Source organism: Pteronotus mesoamericanus, unplaced genomic scaffold, assembly GCF_021234165.1.
Source record: "Pteronotus mesoamericanus isolate MK-2021 breed Mesoamerican mustached bat unplaced genomic scaffold, CSHL_Meso_final contig_130, whole genome shotgun sequence".
NCBI lineage: Eukaryota > Metazoa > Chordata > Mammalia > Chiroptera > Mormoopidae > Pteronotus > Pteronotus mesoamericanus.
In genome coordinates, this window is record NW_026555060.1 from 3365953 (window position 1) to 3389035 (window position 23083).

Genomic DNA, 23083 nt, shown 5'->3' on the forward strand with positions numbered 1-23083 from the left:
AAAAATGTAAAAGACAGACCATACCAAGTGATGGCAGATACGTGGAGTAACTGGAACTCTCATGTGCTGCTAGTAGAAATGTAAAGTAGTACAGTCACTTTGGAAAACAGGCTGACAGTTTCCTACAAATTGAAACATATACCTACCATATGTTTCAGCCATTCTACAAGAGGTATTTGTTCAAGAGAAATGAAAGCATATATGTATACAATGAGTTGTACATGAATGTTTCTAACAGTTTTTTTGTCATGATCACAAACTGGAAATAACCCAAATATCCACCAGCAATTGAATAGATGAGCACATTTTTATGTTTCTATATAATGGAAAATTACTCAGCCATAAGTAGAAATAAATGACGCACACAACAGCATTAATGAATCTTAATTATGCTGAGTGAAAGTAGCTAGAGAAAAAGCAGTGTCCAGTACATAGTTTTATTTTTACAAAATTCATTATGATAGCGACTGATATAAAATGACAGAAAGCAGATCGATGGTTGCCTGCTGATGGAGGTCGTGCATGGCAGGGGACCTGTGCAATGGTGAGATTACAAAGGGGCACCAGAAAACTTTTAGGGGTGATGGAGATGCTCATTTTCTTAGTTATGGTGATGGCTTTCCAGGTACATACATACATTAAAACATCGAATTGTACATTTTAAATGTGTGCAGTTTATTGTATGTCAATTATACTTCAATAAAACTATTATAAATTTAAGACAGTGGAGCAAGAGTGATACACTAAATTTTCCATGAACTTCTGTGCTTAAAAGCTATTGAATTTTAGTGAAAAGTCAACAAAATTAGAATCAAAAGTACAGGTTATTTATAATTATAATGTCTAGTTTTAATTGTCTTGTCTAACCAGTTTTTTTGCTCAGTTAATTATTTACCCAGGGTTATGATTATTATTAAAATGTACTTTTGTGTTGGACTGAAGAAGTGGTTTTCAAACACAATCACGCACAAGAATACCTGTAGGAACTTGCTAGACATGCAGATTCCCAGGCTTCACCCTCTAGGGGTTGTGAATACTAAGTGTCTTCTTGGGGTCTGGGAATCTGCAAGTTCAGCAAGCTTCCCAGGCAATTTTAATGTATCTATCCATAGACCACATTTCGGAATCACTTCTTACTAGAACACTGTTTACATCAAAATTGTATGGACTTAAAAAAATTGTATGAATGTGGATGAGCCCAATGGATCACTGAAATGGAGTATTCTTAATCTGATTCTACCTGTGTGTGCACCAACTTATTAGAGAAGGCAGCTGACTTATTTGGAAGTGGCAGCAAGTTTGCACTTTGTATATTGGCTGATATTCATGGTGCCCACATTCATTAGACAATAAGAAGTGTACAGGTATGAAGGATTAAAGTCTCTAAGATATTCTTTTCCTCCTTTTCTTCTTCTGCTTCTTATTCCTTTTTTTCTTTTTCTTCACAATATTCATTGACCTGCATTTGGCATTTTGCATAATAATCATGGCAGCAGGAAGAAGGAAACATCTTAAACTTTATCAGGTGCATTTAAGAATGACACACGGTAAGAGTAACATAATTCACCACTCTTAAGTTTGACATCACAATGTGCTGGCAAACTTTCCCATAATGCATTTCTTTGTGCCTTTCCAGAGATAAATTTATGTCATTTATCAAAGTATAGCATTTCTTTACCTTCTTAAGTACTTATATAAACTGCCAGGGAGTAATATTCTGTGCACATTTTTTTTCAATTAGAAATGGTGTGGGTAGCAACTGAGCCATCTGCTTACTGACCTGGTCTCCAGAATAATCAATGACAAGCGTGGCAAGACTGGCAGCTGTTGTCATGGAGTTGTCCTAAGGCTGTGGAATAAAACTGCCCCTTGAATAATTTAAAAGAGTTGTGTAGTACAGAGCTCATGACTTCAGGGTCTTGTACAGGACCGTAACTAAGAGTGAACAGGCTAGTCTTAGGGTTGCAAAGACTGTGGGGTCACACACAGCATGGCACAAAGCTTTGAAGGTGGGTGCCAGTTTTAACTAGACTGTGCTGACCTGTCTGTTCTGAAAAAAATAGCAGAGCTTTTAATAGAGCCAATATTATAGTCTAGATCTTGAGTATGCGGTTTGATAAAAAATATATATATAATGGTTATAAAGAAATGTATACTATAGGAGGTTATAATGTAGATCTAAAAAGCAGATTTAGAATCTTTCACAAAATTATATTTATGAACCTGAAGAATTGGGTGCCAAATATACTTGAAAAAAATGAAATTTTGGATTCTCACTTGGAGAATCATAAACGTTTCAGTCACTCTTGTATCTTCTGTGGTTGAATGTTCCTTATTGTCCTTTTAGTACGACATTTATTCTTTTGTTTTCCATAGACACGATGCCATTGTTATCTCCGGAACTGAAATGGCCAAACAAGTCCAGAAAGAAATACAGCAGGGTGTGGAGGCATGGATTTCCCTGGGGAACAGGAGACCTCACCTCAGCATCGTTTTAGTGGGTGATAACCCCGCAAGCCATACCTACGTCAGGAGGAAGATCAGAGCCGCCTCTGCTGTAGGTGGGGATGCTTCAGTTGTACTTGTTACTAATAGTGTTTCCTGGTTTTGCTTCAAAGTGTAAGAATTAGGAGTGATAATTGTCAAATAATTGTTATTTGAATAACATTTATTATGATGATTTTTTTTCAGTTATCAAAGTATATCTTCATTTCCTACTTCTTTAAATTTCTTACTGACTCAAGTCAGTGTGATTTCAGAGGCTCTGGTGAAATGTGAGAAGAAAAATTTACACTTATGGGCCCATTTTTATTACATTTGCTCTAATCAGGAAATAAACCCATCCAGTTCACTCTGTCGGCCTTGGCCTGACAGTGGCGCTGGTGCTACTGGCATCTTTACAGGATTCACATTCACTAATAATACCTTCAATAGTTTATCACAAATAAGTGCAATTTGCCACATAGGATACTGGGCCAAAGAATGCATGTGAGTCATAAGAAAATATCTGTTACTATTTGAGAAATCCCTTCTGATGCTTCTTAGAGCATCATTTTTGTAGAAAGGCCTTTCCTTCCTATGGGACAGAAGCAGAGAAAACCAATTACATGCTGTGTGAGTCGCCATTAATGGAAAAAAAAGAAACCCAACACATCTTCGTTAGTCTGGTGACTTTCTGTGCTTGTTTTGTTGTAGGAATCTGCAGTGAGATCATTCTAAAACCTAAGGATGTTTCTCAGGAAGAACTTTTGGATATCACTGATCAATTGAACATGGACCCACGAGTCAGTGGCATATTAGTTCAGTTGCCACTGCCAGGTATTTAATGCTTTCTTATATGACTGGTTTGGTTAGGATAAAGGGCATCTTTCAGCATTATGTCATGACACTGTAAGTAATTTATAAAATTTTTCAGAAGGGATCAAGCTATTACGCTAACATGTAATAGGCAACAATTTCTGAATTACTTATGCTTACAATGACTGAAAATTGTGAAAGGACACTTTAGACGTTGACGACACATGCAGTCCTTGCTTTGCGCAGTACTGCGGGACCCTACAAATGACTGTGTAAGCTGGAGTCAGGCAAAGCAATAATCCAGGGCAAAAATAGCAGTTGTTCTGTGACCCTTAAAATGTCTTCTCTAAACTATAAACTTCCTTACTGTGGTTCATAAATATATAGGGAAACGGCAAAATAACAAAACTAATACTCAGTACACTGTACTTTAAAATATTAAAACATTGAGAATTAAAATATTTAATTTCTTTGCAAAAAACTTGTCAATAGGAGTTTGAACAGAACTTGCCTTTTTCTCATCACATAGCATACATAATATGGAGCAAGCATCTTTTCTATGTCTCGGTGACCAGAACTGTCATACTTCCAAGTTTGGATCAGCTTTCATTTTGTTCTTTGTCCTTTTAAAGTTGTGAAATGTCTCTGAGTTTCTTTAAAGTTTTATGCTGGTTTCACTTCCTCTGGGTCGTTCTTTTTGTCACAGTAACTTTCCTCATTGACGTCAAGTTCACCTTCTCTCAATTCCTGTGCCTGCCTAGCTACATTGCTCAAAGGGCACAGTGTCAACATTCCAGTCACCCACTTCTTGGGCAACCCATTTACATTCAATAGAATCCTACTGAAGTAACTATAGCCTTCTTTTTTCTTTTCTTTTCTTTTTTTTTTTTTTTACATTCATAGTCCTTACCTTCACTTCTGCTGGCCTAGGTTTTGTCTATCTTTGCTTGGCTGTCACCATTTTCAGATCTATTCACATCCTGTTTCAGGTCCAGCATCACCATGTCTTGTCTTTTTGCTGTACTTTGTGCTTTATAAGCTAATTCCGTCTACTGATTATCCAGTTTTGCAAAACATCATGTGAATTCATCAGTTGGAGACATGGAGACAATACACTTTGCCATCTATGTTTGACTAGAATACTAATGTGCAGTGACAAGTCTTTGATGGACTCTGAAAGAAGTGACATGTTGGTCACTGCTTGTGATGCTGTATCTGTTACTTGCACAGGGATTTATGGAACAAAGAGCCAGAAGCTCTTATGTAACTCAGTTAATATACCATAATAACTGACATTTGAACGGTGTTGTTGGAGGGCTGGTATTATTAACTAGTTGTGGCTCTGAAATTTGTGCATTTTTTAATTGAGCAAACCAAAGACTGCTGTTACAGCATAGGTTACAGTAGTTTTGTGCAGTTTTGCATTCCTCTGTAAGTTTTGACTTGCAGAAAATAAAGATGTATAATGCTTTGCCTGGGATCTTTATATGGTATTAATATTTTAATTTCTCTAACAATATAACAATATCTTAGTATGTTTTGTGCTAATTAAATTATACCAAAAATTCATATATTTAAATCTAATTCCAATATGGCTGCATGTTAAAAAAATCATAAAGTTGGAAAGGATCTTAGAAGTTACCAAGTCATCAGGGTTTCCCCCGAGACAAATACTTCCAACAGATGATACTCTAGACCCATCATCATGTTAAAGTTAGTACAGTAACTCATCACTTTTAGAACTAAAAAGGCATTCAACACATACAATACCTTAATTTCATATGATAGGAAACTGAGGTCTAGAAAATATCAGGAGCTTACTAAAATCACAAATCTGTTAAAAAAATCTTGGCAGTGGGTTTAAACCCAATTGTTTGGCTCATGTGAAAAAAGAAACATTTTTTTGTACTGCATTTGTCAGGCCATCTTATAGTTTGCAGTTTATGAAGTTTCCCTCATTTGCATTTTTACTACATTAAAGTAGTTACATAAAATGTTACAAACTTCCAGATAGCTACATTAGATTTAGTTTATCTTAAAAAATTAAATTTATATCTGTAGAAATTTTACCCTTTTGTGGGCAGTAGTCCTCATCTGGTGAACTTGTTGCTAGCAGCACCACTAGATGGCACTGGTGATCTAGCTGTACTAAAGTAAATTTCTTGCGTCCTGTTCATTTTAGAGGATGAGAAGCATGGAGCCGAAGAGACCATGGTGGTCACAAATATGTGGATGCTCTCAGAAAGAGCAATTTTCAATCTAGCTTAAAAGCCACTAATATACAAAATAACAGTGGCTAAAATTTATTACACTAAACATTTATGTCTCGGGCGCTTTACCTTTATTAATCTACTGAATCCTCACAATAACCTTGTGAGGTTGGATTTTTTTATTACGCACATTTTACTAATGAGGGATTTGAGGCACAGAGAGATTAAGTAACTTTCCCTAAGGCCTCAGAGCTGATGAGCAATTACACTGAGATGTGAGTCCTTGTCAATTGGTCACTCATGGCATTACCTTAGACAATTATATTAGCTGGTGAATAATGTGTGCTTTCTACGTGGTGGGTTTTCTTTATATGGATTATTTTATTTTATCTTCAAAACAATCTTATGAGTGGGAATTGTCTTCTTCATTTTACAGATGAGGAGACTGAAAAATATAAATTAAATGAATTGTCTGTTACTTGCTGGTAAATGGTAGAGCCAGGACCCAAAATCAGCCAGTCTGAGTCCAGAGCCTACCTTTTTAACCTTTATTAACCTACATTATACTGATTCTCTGAACATTATGAGCACATATATTTCAAACATTCACATTAAAGTTTCTAGTGTATGTAACTACCATCTTGACCAGAATTATTTCAGTAATCTATCTGTTCTCCCTCCTTTCCAACCTTGTAACCCTATATTTTTATGGTTTTGCCCTGCTCAATAATGATATTTCTATTATTATTCATAATTTCTTTTTAGTAAGGTTAAAAAATGAAAGCAGTGAGAGTAAAGACAGATATTAAATATACTATTCCTGCTGAAGCGGCCTGTGTCTTATTTGAGTAATCACGCAGTAAGTGGTACGTGTTTGCTAGCAGAAAGTATCATTCAGCTATGGATGTATGCAGCCTGAGTTGGTAATCTGGCCTTACAGTTTACTGACTGCTATTTAACTGGTGAATCACTTTTTTTCTCATTGTAAAATGAGGATTGAAATAGACTTTTATCCAACTCATTTGGGTCATATAGTTTGTTGGTTAATGGAAAAGTTTATTCAAATATATAGTCATAAAACAATGCATATTTACTTTAAAGATTGTATGATAACATACAACATTTAAATACTCATTTATTCATCAGTCTTTTGATGTGAGTCCAAGACTGTTTTGAACCCACTGATTGGAATTTTTTTATCACCTTCTGGCATTAATTCATTGCCTATAATTTTGAGTAAATATTTGTCTAAATTTTAGAAAGTCCTACCAGTTTTCATAGTTGTTTTGCCCTTATCTAAATTATTACTAACAATTTAGTAATAATTACTAGTTTTTGGTTCTTAACTGTTTTCCCAGAACATTCAACTTAATTTCCATAAAAATAACAACTGTTTCCTTTTACACTCTGTTATTTGGTTATATATCATTTTAAATTAAATTACATAATTTACTACAAAATGACTGGCAAAAACAGATTGGAATGTATACACAATTATTTCTTGATTATCATGAAACTCATTTGGTAGTTAATAAACTATTATTCTTTGACTACCCAAAAAGTAATTTATTAACTATGCTCTGATATTTTTTGGCAAGATCTGGCCATCACCCTGCATGTTTTACAGAAGAAATGGAGCACATCACTCTTTTTGGTGGGTGGCTATGTGAAAGTGGACTGAGATAGTCTCTCCTGTAGATGTCTTTTAGGATTGTTATAAGGACCATTGAAACAATGAGTAAATGAACAAATTAAATGATTCTAGTCAGTTACACGTTCAATTTTCTATCATTTGGTTAATAATCTTGAATTTCAAGTTATTTCATGATTACAAGTCTGAAGTAATTTTTTTTTCTTTTTTTTTTTTTTTTACAATTAGGGCAATATCTTAAGTAAAAGAAATTCCAAGTTAGAATTATAATTCTGATGTTGGAGAACAGGTTTGCATAAGCATTAGACAGAGTACACAAGCACTTTCCATATACTCATTTGGGTAGAGCAAAGGAACAAGATAGATTTATAGCTAATTAGCCAAAAAAAGAGATAAAATGGAATTATTAAAAACATTTAATTATTCTAAAGGAGAGAAGCAAAAAAGGATAAGGAAACCACATAGCAGTTAATAGATTTAGTCACATAAAATGAAATGTTGTGAATAACCCAATTAAGTGTTAGAGGTTGTCAGAGTGGATAAAAAGCAAGACTCAACTATATGCTGCCTATAAGAGATGCATTTCAAGTATAAAGACACAGAGACTAAAGCAAAATGATGAAAAGGATATATCATGCTGACACTTATAAAAAGAAAGTGAAGTGACTATGTTAATATCAGATGGAGCAATGAATATTACCAGAGATAAATAAGGTCACTTCAGAGTAATAAGAGAGCTGTATATTAAAAAGAAATAACAATTTTAATTATATACCTAAGAAAGAAGCTTCAAAATACATTCAACAAAAACTAATAGAATTGTAAAGAAAATAAGCAAATTGAAAATTATAATCATAGATTACAGTACTTCTCTCTTAATAACTGAGAGAACAAGTAGACAAAAAATCATTTAGAGTGTAGACTGAAGACACAGTGTCATCCAATTTGACTTAATTGACATTTATAGAACACTCTCCTAGAAAAGAACAAAATGTATATTTTTTCTAAGTTCACAAAGCACATTAACCAAGATATACCATTTTTTAGGTCATAAAAGTTGTTTACATTGTTTAAATGGGTTCCTGGCACCTAAAGCATGTTTCCTCACCAAAATGGACTTAAATTAAAAATCACTAACAGAAAAATATCTGGAAAATCCCCACACCTTTGGAAACTAAATAACACACTTTTAAATAACCTATGTGTTAATATACTATAGTAATGGATTGGGACACTAAATATTGTTAAGTTGTCAATTATCTTCAAGTTGATTTGTAGATTAATCAAAATCCCAGCATACTTTTTTTGTAGAAGTTGACAAATTGTAAAATTGATATGTGAGTATAAAGTACCTAGGATAGTCAAAATAACTTTGAAAATGAGTAACATAGTTGGAAGATTAATACTCCCTGATTTTAAGAATGATTATAAAGATACATTAATCAAGGCTGTGTGGCATTGGAACCAATATGAAAAAAACAGATCATTGGAAGAAATTGAAAGCCCAGAAATAAAACCACACCTATATCGACAACTGATTTTTGATACAGGTGGAAAGATAAATGAGTACAAAAATGATATGCTTTTCAACACATGGTACTGGAACAACTACATTTTATTTGGTTATGAAAGGAGAAATTGGTAAGTTATACTTCGTCAAAATATAAAACTTATGCTTTTTAAAAGATACTGCTAAAAGAATGAAAAGATAAAACAGACTAGAAGAAAATATTTGCAAAGTATATATCTGATAACATGTATATACAGAATATACAAAGAGCTCTCAAAAATCAATACAAGAAAATAAAAGCAATCCAATTAAACAAAACCCAGCTCCTACCAGATTAACACAAATCCTTTTGTCCTTACAAGAAAAAGCTGAGCAAATTGAAAATTAATATTTTTCCTGACCTGTCAGAGAACTGCTGTTGCAGGACAAACCACCATTCCAAAATCTGGAGGGAGAGTGTCAAATCCAGAGTCATAATCAAGATCTACTGACCTGAAAGAGGAATTAAAAGAGCCGTAAACAGATAGGAACAATTAAATGGTAATCTTGATGAATTTCCAGAAAACAAATAATGCAACAAAACTATGTAAAAAGGATGAATAAAATGATAAACACAGAATTCAGGATAAAGTTTACATCAAATTGGAGCAGGAAAAGGATGGGTAACCAGTGGGTATTATGGTTAAATATAGATTATTGTCAAAGCTATAACTTCTGTTTTGGGTGGTGGATTAGCATATGCCTATCTTATGAAAAATAACTAATTATTTATCATTGTATTGTGCTTGGATCAATATTGAAATTGTGTCACAAACCATAAATTATTATTCAACCATTTTATGCATTTGAAGTTTATTCAGAGAAACCAGCCAGATTTTGAACAGATATTTTATTTCAAATCCTTTCAGACAAGATTTGAGCACTCACATAGAAACAAAACCATCCCTATAATACCATCCATCCAGTTAAAAAAATGCTCATAGGTAACATTTTTGTCAAAGAATTTATGAGCAAGGGTAACAAAACGAGAAACGATTGTCCTGTATATGGAATATGTAGACCACATGATGGCAACATTGAGAAAGCGGTGATTAAAAACAAATTGTTAATGGTTTATATTGGAAGCTGAGTAAGTCACTGACATGTAATTTACACGTCAGTGGGATGGGCTGGTCTCTGTAGCCATTTATGTCTCTCTCCACTCCTACCCAGGTGGCATCGATCCCAAGAGTTTTTTCAGTTACTCAAATCTATATAATCATGTCTTTTTGAGTAGTTGCTATCACAGACAGGTTATATCATGTAACCTGAGATGATTTACTACTCAAAGTATATTTAAAATCTGAAATTCTTTAACAACAGGGGTGACTTCTTTTCTTTTTTCATCTTTTTATTTTACCATGATAACCTCACCTATTTTTTGTGTATTCAACTTGGGTCAAGAATTTATCAAAATCAAGAGGCCCTTTTAAACATCGGGGTATGTCTTTGTAGAAAGCCTTTGAAGAGATATATTTATATGATTGCTTTGTGACTCTCTTCATTCATTTATCAAATTCAACAAATAATTTACTTAGAATTAAATCTATATATAATTCTGTGTTAGGCACTAGGGGGGAGTGGTAGTTAGAAAACAATTTGGGACAAATTGTCCTTGAGAAGTTTGCAAACAAGATCCCCAAAACAGGGCATTTCTTCTTTTCCCTTGTGTATTAAAAAAGCTCACTAGAATATACATGCTCACTTATCTGAGTGTTTCTCTGTAGAATATACACTGCTTCAAGTTGCTGTAATATATATTTGGTGGAAGTCACTTTGTATAGTGCCTAGGAGACTGAGGGCTTAATCACTGTATTTTCAATACTGTTTCTGAAGAACAAGCCAGTTTTTGGATCTCCATGTACTTTTCAGATCACTCAAGAGGCACATGCAGGGCAGACATCGTAACCTTTGCGTGATATGTGGGTTCTACCTCCATTAATCATTTTTTTATAGCCTGTGAAGTAAACCTGCCTGGGATGTTGTTGCAGTTTTTATGGCTATGGGAGAAAGAGGCTGAGGAAGGGTGCAAAGCCAGACCCACCCCTTTCTGGCCTGAAGAATACTTTCCACTCTGCCTCCACGCTCTGCTGTATTCTTGAATTTGGGGGTAGAGAGGCACCGTAAGAGTACAGTCACTTCCCATTTCTTTTTCATCTCACTCCTTGATGATGAAACAAATCTTAAATGATATTGGGCAAGTGGTAAGCACCTGGTAAATATTTTCTGTCTTGAAACATTGATGTAGAACCCATAGAGTGTAACTTAAATATTATTTATTGACTTGAGAAGAGTGTACACAGCTTCCAAAAGTATTTCTGATTTACTCCTAAATATAATTAACTCATTAAGAGGCCATAGCTAAGTAATTTGATTAGGACGACTTTTATTTCATTAGAATGTAAGCTCCACGAAGTAAGAATTTTGTCTATCTGGTTCACTTATATATCCTAAACACTTAGAACCAGTAGACACTCAGTAAATATTTGAATGAATAAGTGAGTGGATTTTCAAGAGCCTTTTATTCATGTTTATTAGGCTAAAGCTTTGCTTGAAATTTCAGGTTTTTCAAGTCCTGAAAAACAAACATGAATCTTTTACATTAAATTTATATCAGAGGATGTAAAAGTGCCAGATATCTAATAACATAGATGCAAGCATATTGAAAAATCAAGATTTTAATGACAGCCACGCTTGGTTTTTTATTTTATTTTTAAAAGGTAAAAGTCAGAGGTTATAGAAGGATCAGATATCTTTTCCTTGTGGCAGCTTGTTCTAATTGTCCTGCATTGTCTACTTATTTATCTCGGTTTCTTTATTTATAGATTAGGGGTAATAGTAGCCATTTATTTAATAAACGTCTGTGTATGGTAGGAATATGTCAATGAAAAGAAAGTTAAAAATGTCTTCGTTCGTGGAGTAGCAGGAAAAAGAGACAATAGAAAATAAACATAAGTAATTATATTTCTTAGAAGTTGATATGCTATGGGAAAAAATAAAAAAGTGGAGCATGTTAAAGAGGATCAAGGTATTCGGGGACAAGTTGTATTTTTGCTTTCCCCTCAATATTTTATTCTGACACATTTGAACATACTGAAAAGTTAAAAAATGGTACAATGAACACCCATATGCCCTAAATCTAGATTCTATAACTGTTAGCACAATTCTATATTTGCTTTGTCCCATCTATCCATTTATTCATCTATCAATCATCCTATTTTTGAAGCATTTGAAGTTGAAAACACTTAATGTACCCCTAAAACTTCAGTGTGCATGTCATTACTTACAGTATTTATGTTTTCATGTGAAATTTACATGCACTGAAATGCACACATCTTAAGTGTACTCATCCATAAATTTTGAAAAATACAAACACCAGTATAACTAAAACTCATATCAAAATATACAATATTTTTATCTTATCAATTAAGAGAATTTCCTCATTGCCAAGATTGCTTTGGATATTCTAAGCCCTTTGCATTGACATATAAATTTTAGAATCAGTTTGTCAGCTTCTACCAAAAAACCTCATAGGATTATGATAAAGATTACATTGAATCTAAAGAACAATTTGAAGAATGAATATCCAGCAATCTTTTGTAGTTTTCATTATAGAGATTTTCTTCAAAATTTTAAAATTTATTCCTAAGCATTTTATGATTTGAACTCTATTGTAAATAGAATTTTTGAATTTAATTTTCTAGTAGTTTCTGCTTGTATACAAAAACACAATTGATTTGTTTGTATATTGACTTTGTACTCTGTGATCTTGCTAAATTCATTTTATTAGTTCTTTTGCTTTGTAAATCTTTGGGATATCATGCATAAACAATCGTGCCATCTGTGACTAGAGAGTTTAACTTTTTCCTTTCTGAACTTTAGGCTTCTTTTTTCCCCCGCCTTATTCCACCAGCTAAGACCTCCAATAAAACATTGAATAGAAATGGTGGGAATGGTCACCCTTGCTTACTTCCAATCTTGAGGGAAAGGTTCACTATTTCATTATTAGATACAATGTTAGCTGTAAATTATTTGTAAATGCCTAGCACATTGAGGACTTCAAGCTTTGCTTTTCCCTAAGCGAGCCGCAGCTGCGGTCCGCTTAGCTCTCCTAGCCTTAGAGGGGCTTCTTGGAGCTTGCCTCCCATGCGTGTAGTTCAGGGGTCATCAGAGATTTGGGAAGAATTTGTAGACACAAGTTGAGTCTTCTTTCTGTGGCTCTCTTCTTTTCTGGAAATACTGCTTTAATTACCAACTACTTTAGTAGCGCCAAACTTTGTCCTTTGGTTCTTTATGCAAGTAAGACTGCAGCTTTCTATCCAATCCCAGCTGTCCTGTGTCTGGAAAAGCCTCCAAAATGGGAAACTCTTTCAGTGACATTCTTTCTTTCAGATATCCACTCTCCTCCAAATCTGTCTACTTGTAGTGACTCTCCGATGTTTTCGGATAGTTGTTTTTTAGATAATTTGTCTAATGTTTACAGTTGGGGTTTTGTTTTTTTTTAGTTTTTGGTTTTTTTTTTTTGAAGTCCAGTGTAAATAACTGCAACATTACCAGACATAGAACCTACATTTTTAAATAATGTGGTCAGAATAGTACTTACGAGGAATGTGGAATTTAAGCAAAGATTTGAAAGAAGAGAGGGATTTAGCCAAAATGACAGTTTCAGTTTGTTTGTGTTTCTTTTTGAAAAGACTCCTGGCAGGCAGAAAAGAGATAGCCGAGGTGGGAAAAGCCTGATATGTTGGAGGAACAGTAAGAAGAGCAGGGTTTTGAGAAGAGTGGTGTGATCAGACATGCACTTCAAAAATAAAACACCTACTATTTTGTAAATAGATTGTATGGATGCAAGTGTCAAAGCAGGGAAATAATTAGGAGGCTGTTGTAAGAATTCACAGGAGAGAAAATAGCCACTCAAACAGAGAAGTAAGTATCAGGGGACTGTAGTGACAGTAGTGACATGCTAGATATGCTACGAATGAAGAGCCAACAAATTGTCCAATGTACTGGATGTTGGATATGAAAGAAAGTGAGGCGTTCAGAATGACTCCAGGCTTTTTTGGCAAGTCACACGATAGGACGGAACTGCCCTCAACTGAGATGGAGAAAGCTATGGGTGAATCAGTTTAATAAGACAAGTTTGTGCCCTAAACGCTCACATTCATGAGCACAAGATGTAATTAAATAACTAGTGTGATCAACTAACTGAACTAATATGCTGAGAACTTCTCATAGCAGTTCTATGGGAGAGCAGAGGAGAAAAAAATATCATTTTAATTTGTGATGAGTGAACAGGTAGCAATGGATCAAAGTATTGAAAAATAAATTAGGTGTGAATGAACAGGGAAGAAGAAATTAATGATGGAAAAATAACCTGAGAAATAGCACAGAAATGTCAAAATTAATTCTAAGAGCTTGGGGATGACACATGGTTTGGTGTGACCAGAGTTAAACGTGGGTGATGATGTTGACTTGAAAAGGATGGAGCACTTGAAGAGAGGAAACAATGGGAAGAAGATATAATCAAGCTAAAGAATGTATTATTTACTATGCTAATGAGCTTGCACTTATCCAACAGGTATTAGGGGAGTTGGAAGAAGTGCTTTTAATGTAAATTAATGTAAAAATCCTTGGGTAGGAAATAAACCGGCAATTTGTTTTGATCCTTTTCTTTTTTTCCTGTCCTTTGTCCAAAGGCAATTAAACATATAAATGAATTACAGCTCTACAGTGTGGTCCCTCAAGCCATTTTCTGAGCTGTTCTATTTCAGTGTTATGAACTTAATTTGATGACTTTTTTTCTGGCCTGATTTAATTACTTCTCATGATCTTAAATATAAAGGGACAACTCACACTCACAGAGTGAACAATGCCAGTTTCCCATTCCTTCCGGTGGGATAGTAAGTGGTTCGCTGTTTGCCAATGCCTTATGATTCAAAAACGTTTTATAATCATTGAGGAGAAAAAAGTTGATGCTATTGAGTCTCATGGTTATTTCTTCTCTTTAAGTCATGTGCCCCAGCGGTGAGATGTCAGGGAACTTTCAGTAGTAGTCAGTCAAAAGCATGAAATTAATTTATTTCTTTTATTCATGTGACAAAAGGTGTGATTGGTTATAAAATGTTTGGTACATGTATTTAGACACATATTAACTAACCTAGTAATAATGTTATATTTGAAGGCCTGGACAAAAACAGTACATTACATTCCTTGGGATACTTGAGAATTATCAACTGTCTTGACTGGAAGGGATGGGTGGGGGCCTGTCTAATTTTAAATGTTAAGCAGTATTTAAGATGCTTAATATTTATGGTTTCTATATAATACATAAGGAAAAACTGGTTTTAGAGCAAAAAAGATGGGGATTTGAATTCTAGATCCTCCTCTTAGTAGTGATTTGATATTGACTGAGTCTCAAACTCTTTGACCTTCATCTTTAAAATGGAGATAATACCTTTTCTATCTTAGTCCCCAGTAACTATGAAGATCATAGGGGACACTGATGTGATGGTAACATGAACATTGCAAAGCACTATTGAAATGTAAGATACACTATTTCATACTATTGCTGTATACTATACATTGCATAATAAAAGGTACATCTCTCCAGGCAAAAAAATGTGAGATTTAATCTACTGTCAAATTAACATGGAGCTACATAAAAATGATGTATGAATTGGTTTCCTTGATTTTTATAATGTAAACATTTTTAAACTACTCATATAGATTCTTTCCTTTTAGACTAAATAACCAGTACACAAATAAGCCATTTTCAGGTGTTCTCTACCTCCCACCTTTTGTGTGTCCACACATCTGTCTTTAAACAACTGTTATATCATTCGCTTAAGGCAAAATTGTTCTAAATGGTAATCTGAGTGAAAGGTTAAGAAGTACATCATGGAACAAATCTGTAAGAGTAGGGTCTGTAAGCACCAGTCTCTAGTGCTGCCCTCCACATTTTCAGATGTGTATATTTCTTATTTACTATTTCAGCTATTGTGAGAGATAAGTCATTTGTTACAACTTAATGTTATTTTTAGTGAATGAAACAGCATAGACGAATCGATGGCAAAATTCAGTGTAAGAAGATGGCTCTCAAAATCTAGAAAAGAACCCTTGTTGAGTTCTTTCAATAAATGGCTAGTCCGTACATACATTAGCCAGTTTTGAACTTAGAGATGAACCAATGTAAGCCTTAGATCAATAATAGATATTTCAAATATAGGGTTTTTAAAAAAAATTACACAGCTTTGGATTTCTTTTTTAAAAATGTTGGTGATAGGAACCTTTTGCGTGCGTGGTAGGTGTTGAAAAAAATGAATCATCAACATTATCACCATGATCATAATCACCATCATTCAGACTGAAAAAAGAACGTTTTTGTTCTCAAATAGTAAATTAAACATGTAATCTTTGAAAAGTTTTGCTAGAACCTATATAATTACCTTCTAACTTCCAAGAAAACAGATGGAGTTCTCACTCTTTTAGAATATTGTACAACAGCCCTGACTGGTGTGGCTCAATGGATTGAGTGTCAGCCTGTGAACCAAGGGGTCGCTGGTTCGATTCCCAGTCAGGGCACATGACTGGGTTGCAGGCCAGGTCTCCAGTGGGGAACAAGGGAGAGGCAACCACACATTGATGTTTCTCTCCCTTTCTGTCTCCCTCCCTTCCCCTCTCTCTAAAAATAAATAAATAAAATCTTTAAAAAAAAAGAACATTATAAAATGAATAAAATTTTGAAAGTGAAAAACCATTGATGGGAGAGATATTCCAAACATCCATTTTCTATTTGACTATGGTGCAAATAACTACTTTTGTACATGTAAAGGACTTTGGTAGTTAAATAATGACAAATTAGATCTATTTAAAGTAAGACAACAGTAATAACACTTTTACACCACCAAAGATCTAAGGTGCAAGGCATTGGTCTTTGAAAACAACTTGAACTTGGTCTTTGATAAAATTTTTAAATATTATGTATAAGTAGTGTTCATTGTATAAGGGACAAAGAAATTTCATGTAGCAAATATACCTTTATTTTAATATTTTAGGTACATGGGTTAATTGTTGGATTTAAGGTAAGGTAAGCTACTTTGCATAGAATAGTAAGAGCCTATTTTATATTTCTATACTTACTACTTTTCAAAATGAGACTACTGGTGTCTCATATCTCATTTGATTAGTTCATAACTCAAGTTATGCTCTTTTTCTTTCATATAGGAAACCATAATGATATTTTGTATTTCAATGTGCTAGTGCTTCAAGGAAATGGCATGTGTGTATATTTGTGTGTGTTTGTATGTGTAATTAATATTGATTTTTTGTTATGTCTTTTGGGGTGAAGCTAGGTGCTAATGATGTTATGACTATTTTTATCACTCACAAAGCCCTTTTAATCTGTAATGCTAAAAATATTTAATAAAAGCCTATTTGCGAAAGTGTATACTAAAAACATAGATTTAAATATGCAAACTTACTGGGGCAAAGACTTATCATCTGGGTGTTCCCAGATCTCATTGGTATTTTATTTTACAGACATTTTCCTTTCATCAGGCCAGCTACTTCTGGCTCTGTCCTTGCCTATTTTTGTACAGCAGTGAAATGCAGCCATTGGTCAAGAGCATTTTGTCTAACTATTAAGAACAGAATAATGATTTTACACTTTCACTGAAGCTGAGTCATAAGTGATCTGGTTGTAGGTCCCCACATTTCAGTTTCCAGAGACTGCCAAATAAAAATCAATTGTTAAAATTAGACCAATTTTGTTTACTTTTCAGACCATGTGGATGAGCGAACAGTATGCAACGGGATTGCCCCTGAAAAGGATGTAGATGGATTTCATATTATCAATATTGGAAGACTGTGCCTTGATCAGCATTCTCTCATACCTGCCACAGCCAATGCTGTCTGGGAAATAATCAAAAGGACAGGTTGGTAACTTGTGGTCTGTAGGACGTGGGTGCTGTGCGCCAGACCAAACATGGTGCAGTGCCTTGATGGGATGACCTCAGTCCTACTGAGTGAAAGAAAATGATAAGCCATAAAACTTCAGTCTGTAGAAAAGTATAAAGTCATGTAATTCAAAGAATAATCCAAAATAAAATAAACTGGGGGTAACTTCGCTTGCATCTTATAGGAAGTGAGTTTTGTAATAGCAGGTTTGCCTCCTTACTTTTAAACTAAAAACAGTGTATTTTGTTGTACATTTCCTAAAATGTATTCTATTTTTCCTTACCTTTAAAAGCAGAATGTGCTGCCCATATTTGAATCCTCTCTAATAACCTAGGTTTTCAATTGCAAAGATCTACCCTTGAGTTATGCTCTAAATACAAATGTAAAGCTCTGGCGGGTGTGCAGAGATGTTCGCCTCTACCTTAGCTGACCCCATACTGCCTTTTTTATTGCCCTTTATGTTGATGACTCTCCTGCTTCCACCACCATCACTTCCATTGCTGAAAGCATCTTCTCTTTTCTAATCTGTTCGCCAATTGAAAGAGAAAATTTCCAAGGGAAAGCAGATCCTAGAATTATACTCTTAGAATATTAGTATTGGGGAAAAACTAATTCTGCCTTCTTCCTTTTACTTATGAAGAAACTACACCCCAAAAATGTAAGATGTGTGAAATCTGCAAGTTTTATCTTTTATACCTTTTTAAGTCCCTAAGTTTGATGCTTCTCTCCTATCGAGTAAACTGCATGAGGTTTGTGGGAAATACTGTTTTTCCTACTTCAGTTTGTTCCAGTTGTGCTCAAAATGTGATTGCCAATTAAACTTGACATTGTTGTACTTTGCTTACTTTGTAATTAGCAGTTAACATATTTTAAGTCTCTCTACTTCTAACTTTTATGAATCTCAATACTTAAAAGTAATTTAATAGAAAGAAGAGGAAGAGACTAGACAAAACATATATGAATGACCCACAGACATGGACAACAGTGTGGGAATTGACTGTGGGAGTGGGGGATGGGATGGGTGGAGGAGGGCAAGGGGGGAAAATTGGGACAACTGTAATAGAATAACAATAAAAAATGATAAAAAAGTAATTTAATGGCGACTTGAAAATATTTGTGATTTTTTTCATGAGGACATGATCATAGAGGAAGTGACATACCTAAGAGGTATAAAAAGAAGTATGTTTAAATAATGAATGTGGACACATTATAGACAAGCCATACAATAATCCAAATATAATTAGAAGTATTTAAAGAATGTTTCAGCTGGCTGTTCAAATGTTTATTTGCTTCCTGTTGTTGATTATTTAAATCAAACTCTGTTTAAAGGAATTGAAACATTTGGGAAAAATGTGGTTGTGGCTGGAAGATCCAAGAACGTAGGGATGCCCATTGCCATGCTTTTGCACACTGACGGAGGACGCGAACGGCCAGGAGGTAGGTGGGGCCCTGGGGAGTCCACATGCCTTTACAATTTTCTCACTTCTTAAATGTGAGAACCTAAATGTGTGAAATTGTGACTTAGCGTATTTGTAGGTTTATGCAAATGAAGGTTTCCTTTAGTCCTCATCTAATTACATGAGCACCTTGAAAGTGAGTAAAAGAATTACTGGAAACTTGTGGCCACTTTGTTCCTATTTTTTATTTCGGCTACCTATACTTTCTTTAAATCGTTAACAAAGTAGACATTAAGAAAAGTGGGAGGCCAGTAGATATTTCCATAAAATCACATGACAGACATCTGCATACTCACATAAATGCACACACGCGTGTAACACAACACTAATGTATAGATATATAGATTTCTTATTATTAACCTTGGTGAATTTTAGTTTCCTGATCTCAGGTTTTCAAATAACCTGTTTTAATCTGGGTTGACATAATACATATGAAATAATTTTTTAAGCTAAAAAGTCCTATGAACAAATAAGCGCAATGATAATACATGACTTATCTAAACTGGTGAATGATGAGACTTGAAAACTGTTTTTCCTTCCTGGGCCTAAGGATTTAAATATTGCCATGTATATGGATCACAGTAAGTTAGAGCCTGATACTGACTCCAGTGACCTTTAAAAAGCCTTAGTTTGAAGAGCTTTTTGAAATGCCAAAGCTGGTGGTGTGAACAGTTTTCATGATAACCATCTACAAAGTTATATTTCTAGTTTCACTGTTCACTCCTAACTTAGTCTATTAGGGCTTGTCTATCTGCCCTCGGGTATAATGAAAATACTGATTCATATTTGCCTTTATGTAACAGTTTCTATGTTAAGCAAGGTAAAAGAGCCAGGTAGTTTACTTATGTATACTAGTTTTGTTGGAAAATCCTGACCAAGAGCCAACAAAGTGTTTCATTTTCAACGTTTAATTTTATCTCATCAATAACAGAACAATAACACAGCTGCACAACTGTGCAATACTTTCTCATCAACTATTTTACTTAGTTCTCAATAATTCTGGCATTAGTATATTATTTGCATTTAGCAACTAAAGGAAATGAACTTTAGAGACTTAAGGTGACTTATCCAAGGCCACACAAGGAAGTAGTAAGTCAGGGCTGGCAGCTGAGCACTGACTGCATGTTCAGGAGGATAGACTTGCAGTCGGACCCTCTCCTGCGAAGCCCTGTGTCCTTGCACAAGTCATTTAATCAGCTGTACTCCTCCACTTCCCACATCTGTAATATTAGTACCTCCTTCACTGAATTACTGTGAAAATTAAACAATATATGAATGTAAAGCACTAATTACAGTGCCTGACATAGTAAGTTAAGGAAGCCCTTGTGCATGCGCACTGTGGCTGCCACTATTATTTCCATTATTATACTCAAGTTAATAATCTATGGCCATACTAATCATAAAGTTTAGAGTAACATGATCCAGGTTTAATAATCTATTTTTTACCTTCACTTAATTTTTTTTGCTGTTGGGTTTTATGTTTGCTTTATTTTGGATCAAATCTAGTCTTTGTTGCAATAATTTGCATAAATGTAGAATTTTTAAAGCCTATAAAGTATTTGTTTAGAAATATGACATCATAAGAGTCCATACTTTATGGGATACTTTTTCTTGTAGGGGTCAATAAATTATATGCTAACTTCTTGAAAAATTTTAATTTTGAATTATTTGTCATACCTAAATCTAAGAAAACTAACTTATCCTTTATTCATGCAATTTTAAATTAGACAATCCTATGTCATAAGACATATTAACTTTATAAATACTTCATATTTTGTGTTATAAAATATTCTCACTTGAATGCATGTTGAAAATTGAATTAAAGTAGAATTAGTTATATATTACTGGTTATTTACAAGGCAGGTAGTTAAATTTACATTTATTATAGTGGCACCTAGGTGCCATTATAATTACACTGTCTACAAGGTAATAAATTATATTAAAGATGATGTTGGACAGTTTGTAACATGAGTTGTATTTAATCTTGTGCATATTTAATAGGAATGTGCTGACATATATGATTAATATGATGAATTGTTGAGAGCTATTTACTGAAGATTTGGAGTCTATGGGGAAGATAATATTTCAAGTGTCCATGACTGTGTAGTTACTGTGTGTAATAACGATGTGTGCATTTTTAGCTAAGAGAGATAATGAAAGAGGATTAACTTGGTCAATTCATAACTTTTTTTGATGATACTCACAAGGTTGAGCTTTCAGCTCACAGTGTATTTCTTTGTTAGAAGAGATTCAGAACCCTAATGATTCATTTGCATCTTAAAGCCAAAGATAATTGCACTAAAAAAAAAGACCATACTGTAATTTAGCTTAATATGTGGCTACTCATGGCTAGTTTTTAATCTTGATTATTTAGGATGTGGATCCCTGCTGTTCTATGACAAACAGCTTCTTTTAATATTTCAAGGGCTTGCATTGCTTAGAGGACAGAGAATGAGCTAAAATTTCGAGATAAGTGGATTGCTGGTAGTCAGTACAGCAGGATACGACAGGGTGAATACCTGCTGCTGAGGACATACCATCACAGAAGGCTTTGTAGAGGGTGTGGCAATAGAGCCACTATGCAGTTTATAGAGAGTAGGTGAGAAATAGTTCCTGTCCTCCAAGAGCTTATAGCCTTGATGATAGCGGTAGGCATAATAAACAAGTATGGGTGATTTAAATTACAAATATTCAGTGGCACAAAATAAATTTGGCATCCTTAGGCAAACATGCTAGTTGCTTAGGGATGCCCATGGTTAATTGGGGAACATAAAAAGACTGATAGCCCCGCTCCTTATTAAGATGTGTGGGTACCATTGTGACCAATTATAAATCACGGTATATTCTTTTAACTCCTTTGTATGTAGTAACCTGGCCAGTTTCACCTTCTTTCAGAATGAAAACCAAATACCATTGGCTTTAGCACAATGTCTTTATTTTTAACCTCACTATGAGGAAGCAAGAGAGAAGTTCTGAAAATTCTCTAAAACATTTATTTTCCCTTCAAGATAACAAACTGCCCTAATGTCAAAACCATTGATTTTTTCACCAAAGGAATATAGAATATGATTTTATTTCAAATACTTTCAGATAATTAGCAAGTTTCTTTCTGCATGTTTTTATATTTTATGCAGGGTAGCTCATCTAAATAGATCCCCTAAATGGCCACAGCGTGGGCTACATGTGCCTCTTTTAACCAAAAGATGTGGTGTCATTGCAGTGGCATTGGTGCTGGGGCTTTTTAAACAACATTTTAAAAAGGTCGTCAACCAACTGAGGTTGCGTCCAGTTCTGGGGAACCAGGGATGTTCTTGATTTCACTCAGGCAGCATGCAGTCAGTACTTACTTTATGAAACGCCGGGGCGGTGGTGGTAAAACTTTGTCCTCTGTTTCCTGAAGGTGACAGTCTGCATCTTCAGGGTTCACCCTTGAACACTGTTGTTTTCAAAGCGCTGCTTTTGCATTGGCGTTTAGCTCTTGTACTCCAGTGGCCCTTCTCTTGCCACTTTCTGTATATCAGGTATTTTTTATTCAAGGAGCATCTTATCTAAATGGAAAACAATGAGATATTTTGCCAGTAGAATACCTTCCCTTTGTGAAAATTGGTTCGAGATGTGAAAATGAGTAGTTTCGCCAGCCCCAGAGCATTATGTCCCACCTACAGGAGGTGCCTTCAGGTAGTGACACAGGAGTGGATGTTCGAGGCAGTGCAACATGATGTGTGTGGTCGGTGTGACTGAGCTCATCCCAACGCCAGGCTGGGCCAGGCACTCTGGGATTTCAAAGGCAGGAGCCAAATAGGAATGTCTGGAAATGCAGGAGTGAGGCAAAGTGATCAATACTGAGACTCTTAGCCTTGGCAGGGGAGTGGAGTGGGATGTTTGCTGCCTCTGGAATGAACCATTGTTCAACTGGGTCGGGGGGCGGGGGGAGGGCAGGCATCGGTGTCTGCTCCTCCCATCA

General features: G+C 34.8%; 1 protein-coding gene across 1 annotated transcript in view; it reads left to right on the forward strand.

Annotated features, from left to right (window-relative positions):
* Positions 1-23083, forward strand: part of MTHFD2L (methylenetetrahydrofolate dehydrogenase (NADP+ dependent) 2 like) — a 103088-nt gene that overhangs the window by 11892 nt on the left and 68113 nt on the right. Inside the window, exons 2-5 of the mRNA XM_054591567.1 lie at positions 2377-2561; positions 3196-3318; positions 17488-17640; positions 18992-19099. Coding sequence (XP_054447542.1) covers positions 2377-2561; positions 3196-3318; positions 17488-17640; positions 18992-19099 — 569 coding nt within the window. The remainder of the gene's footprint in view (positions 1-2376; positions 2562-3195; positions 3319-17487; positions 17641-18991; positions 19100-23083) is intronic.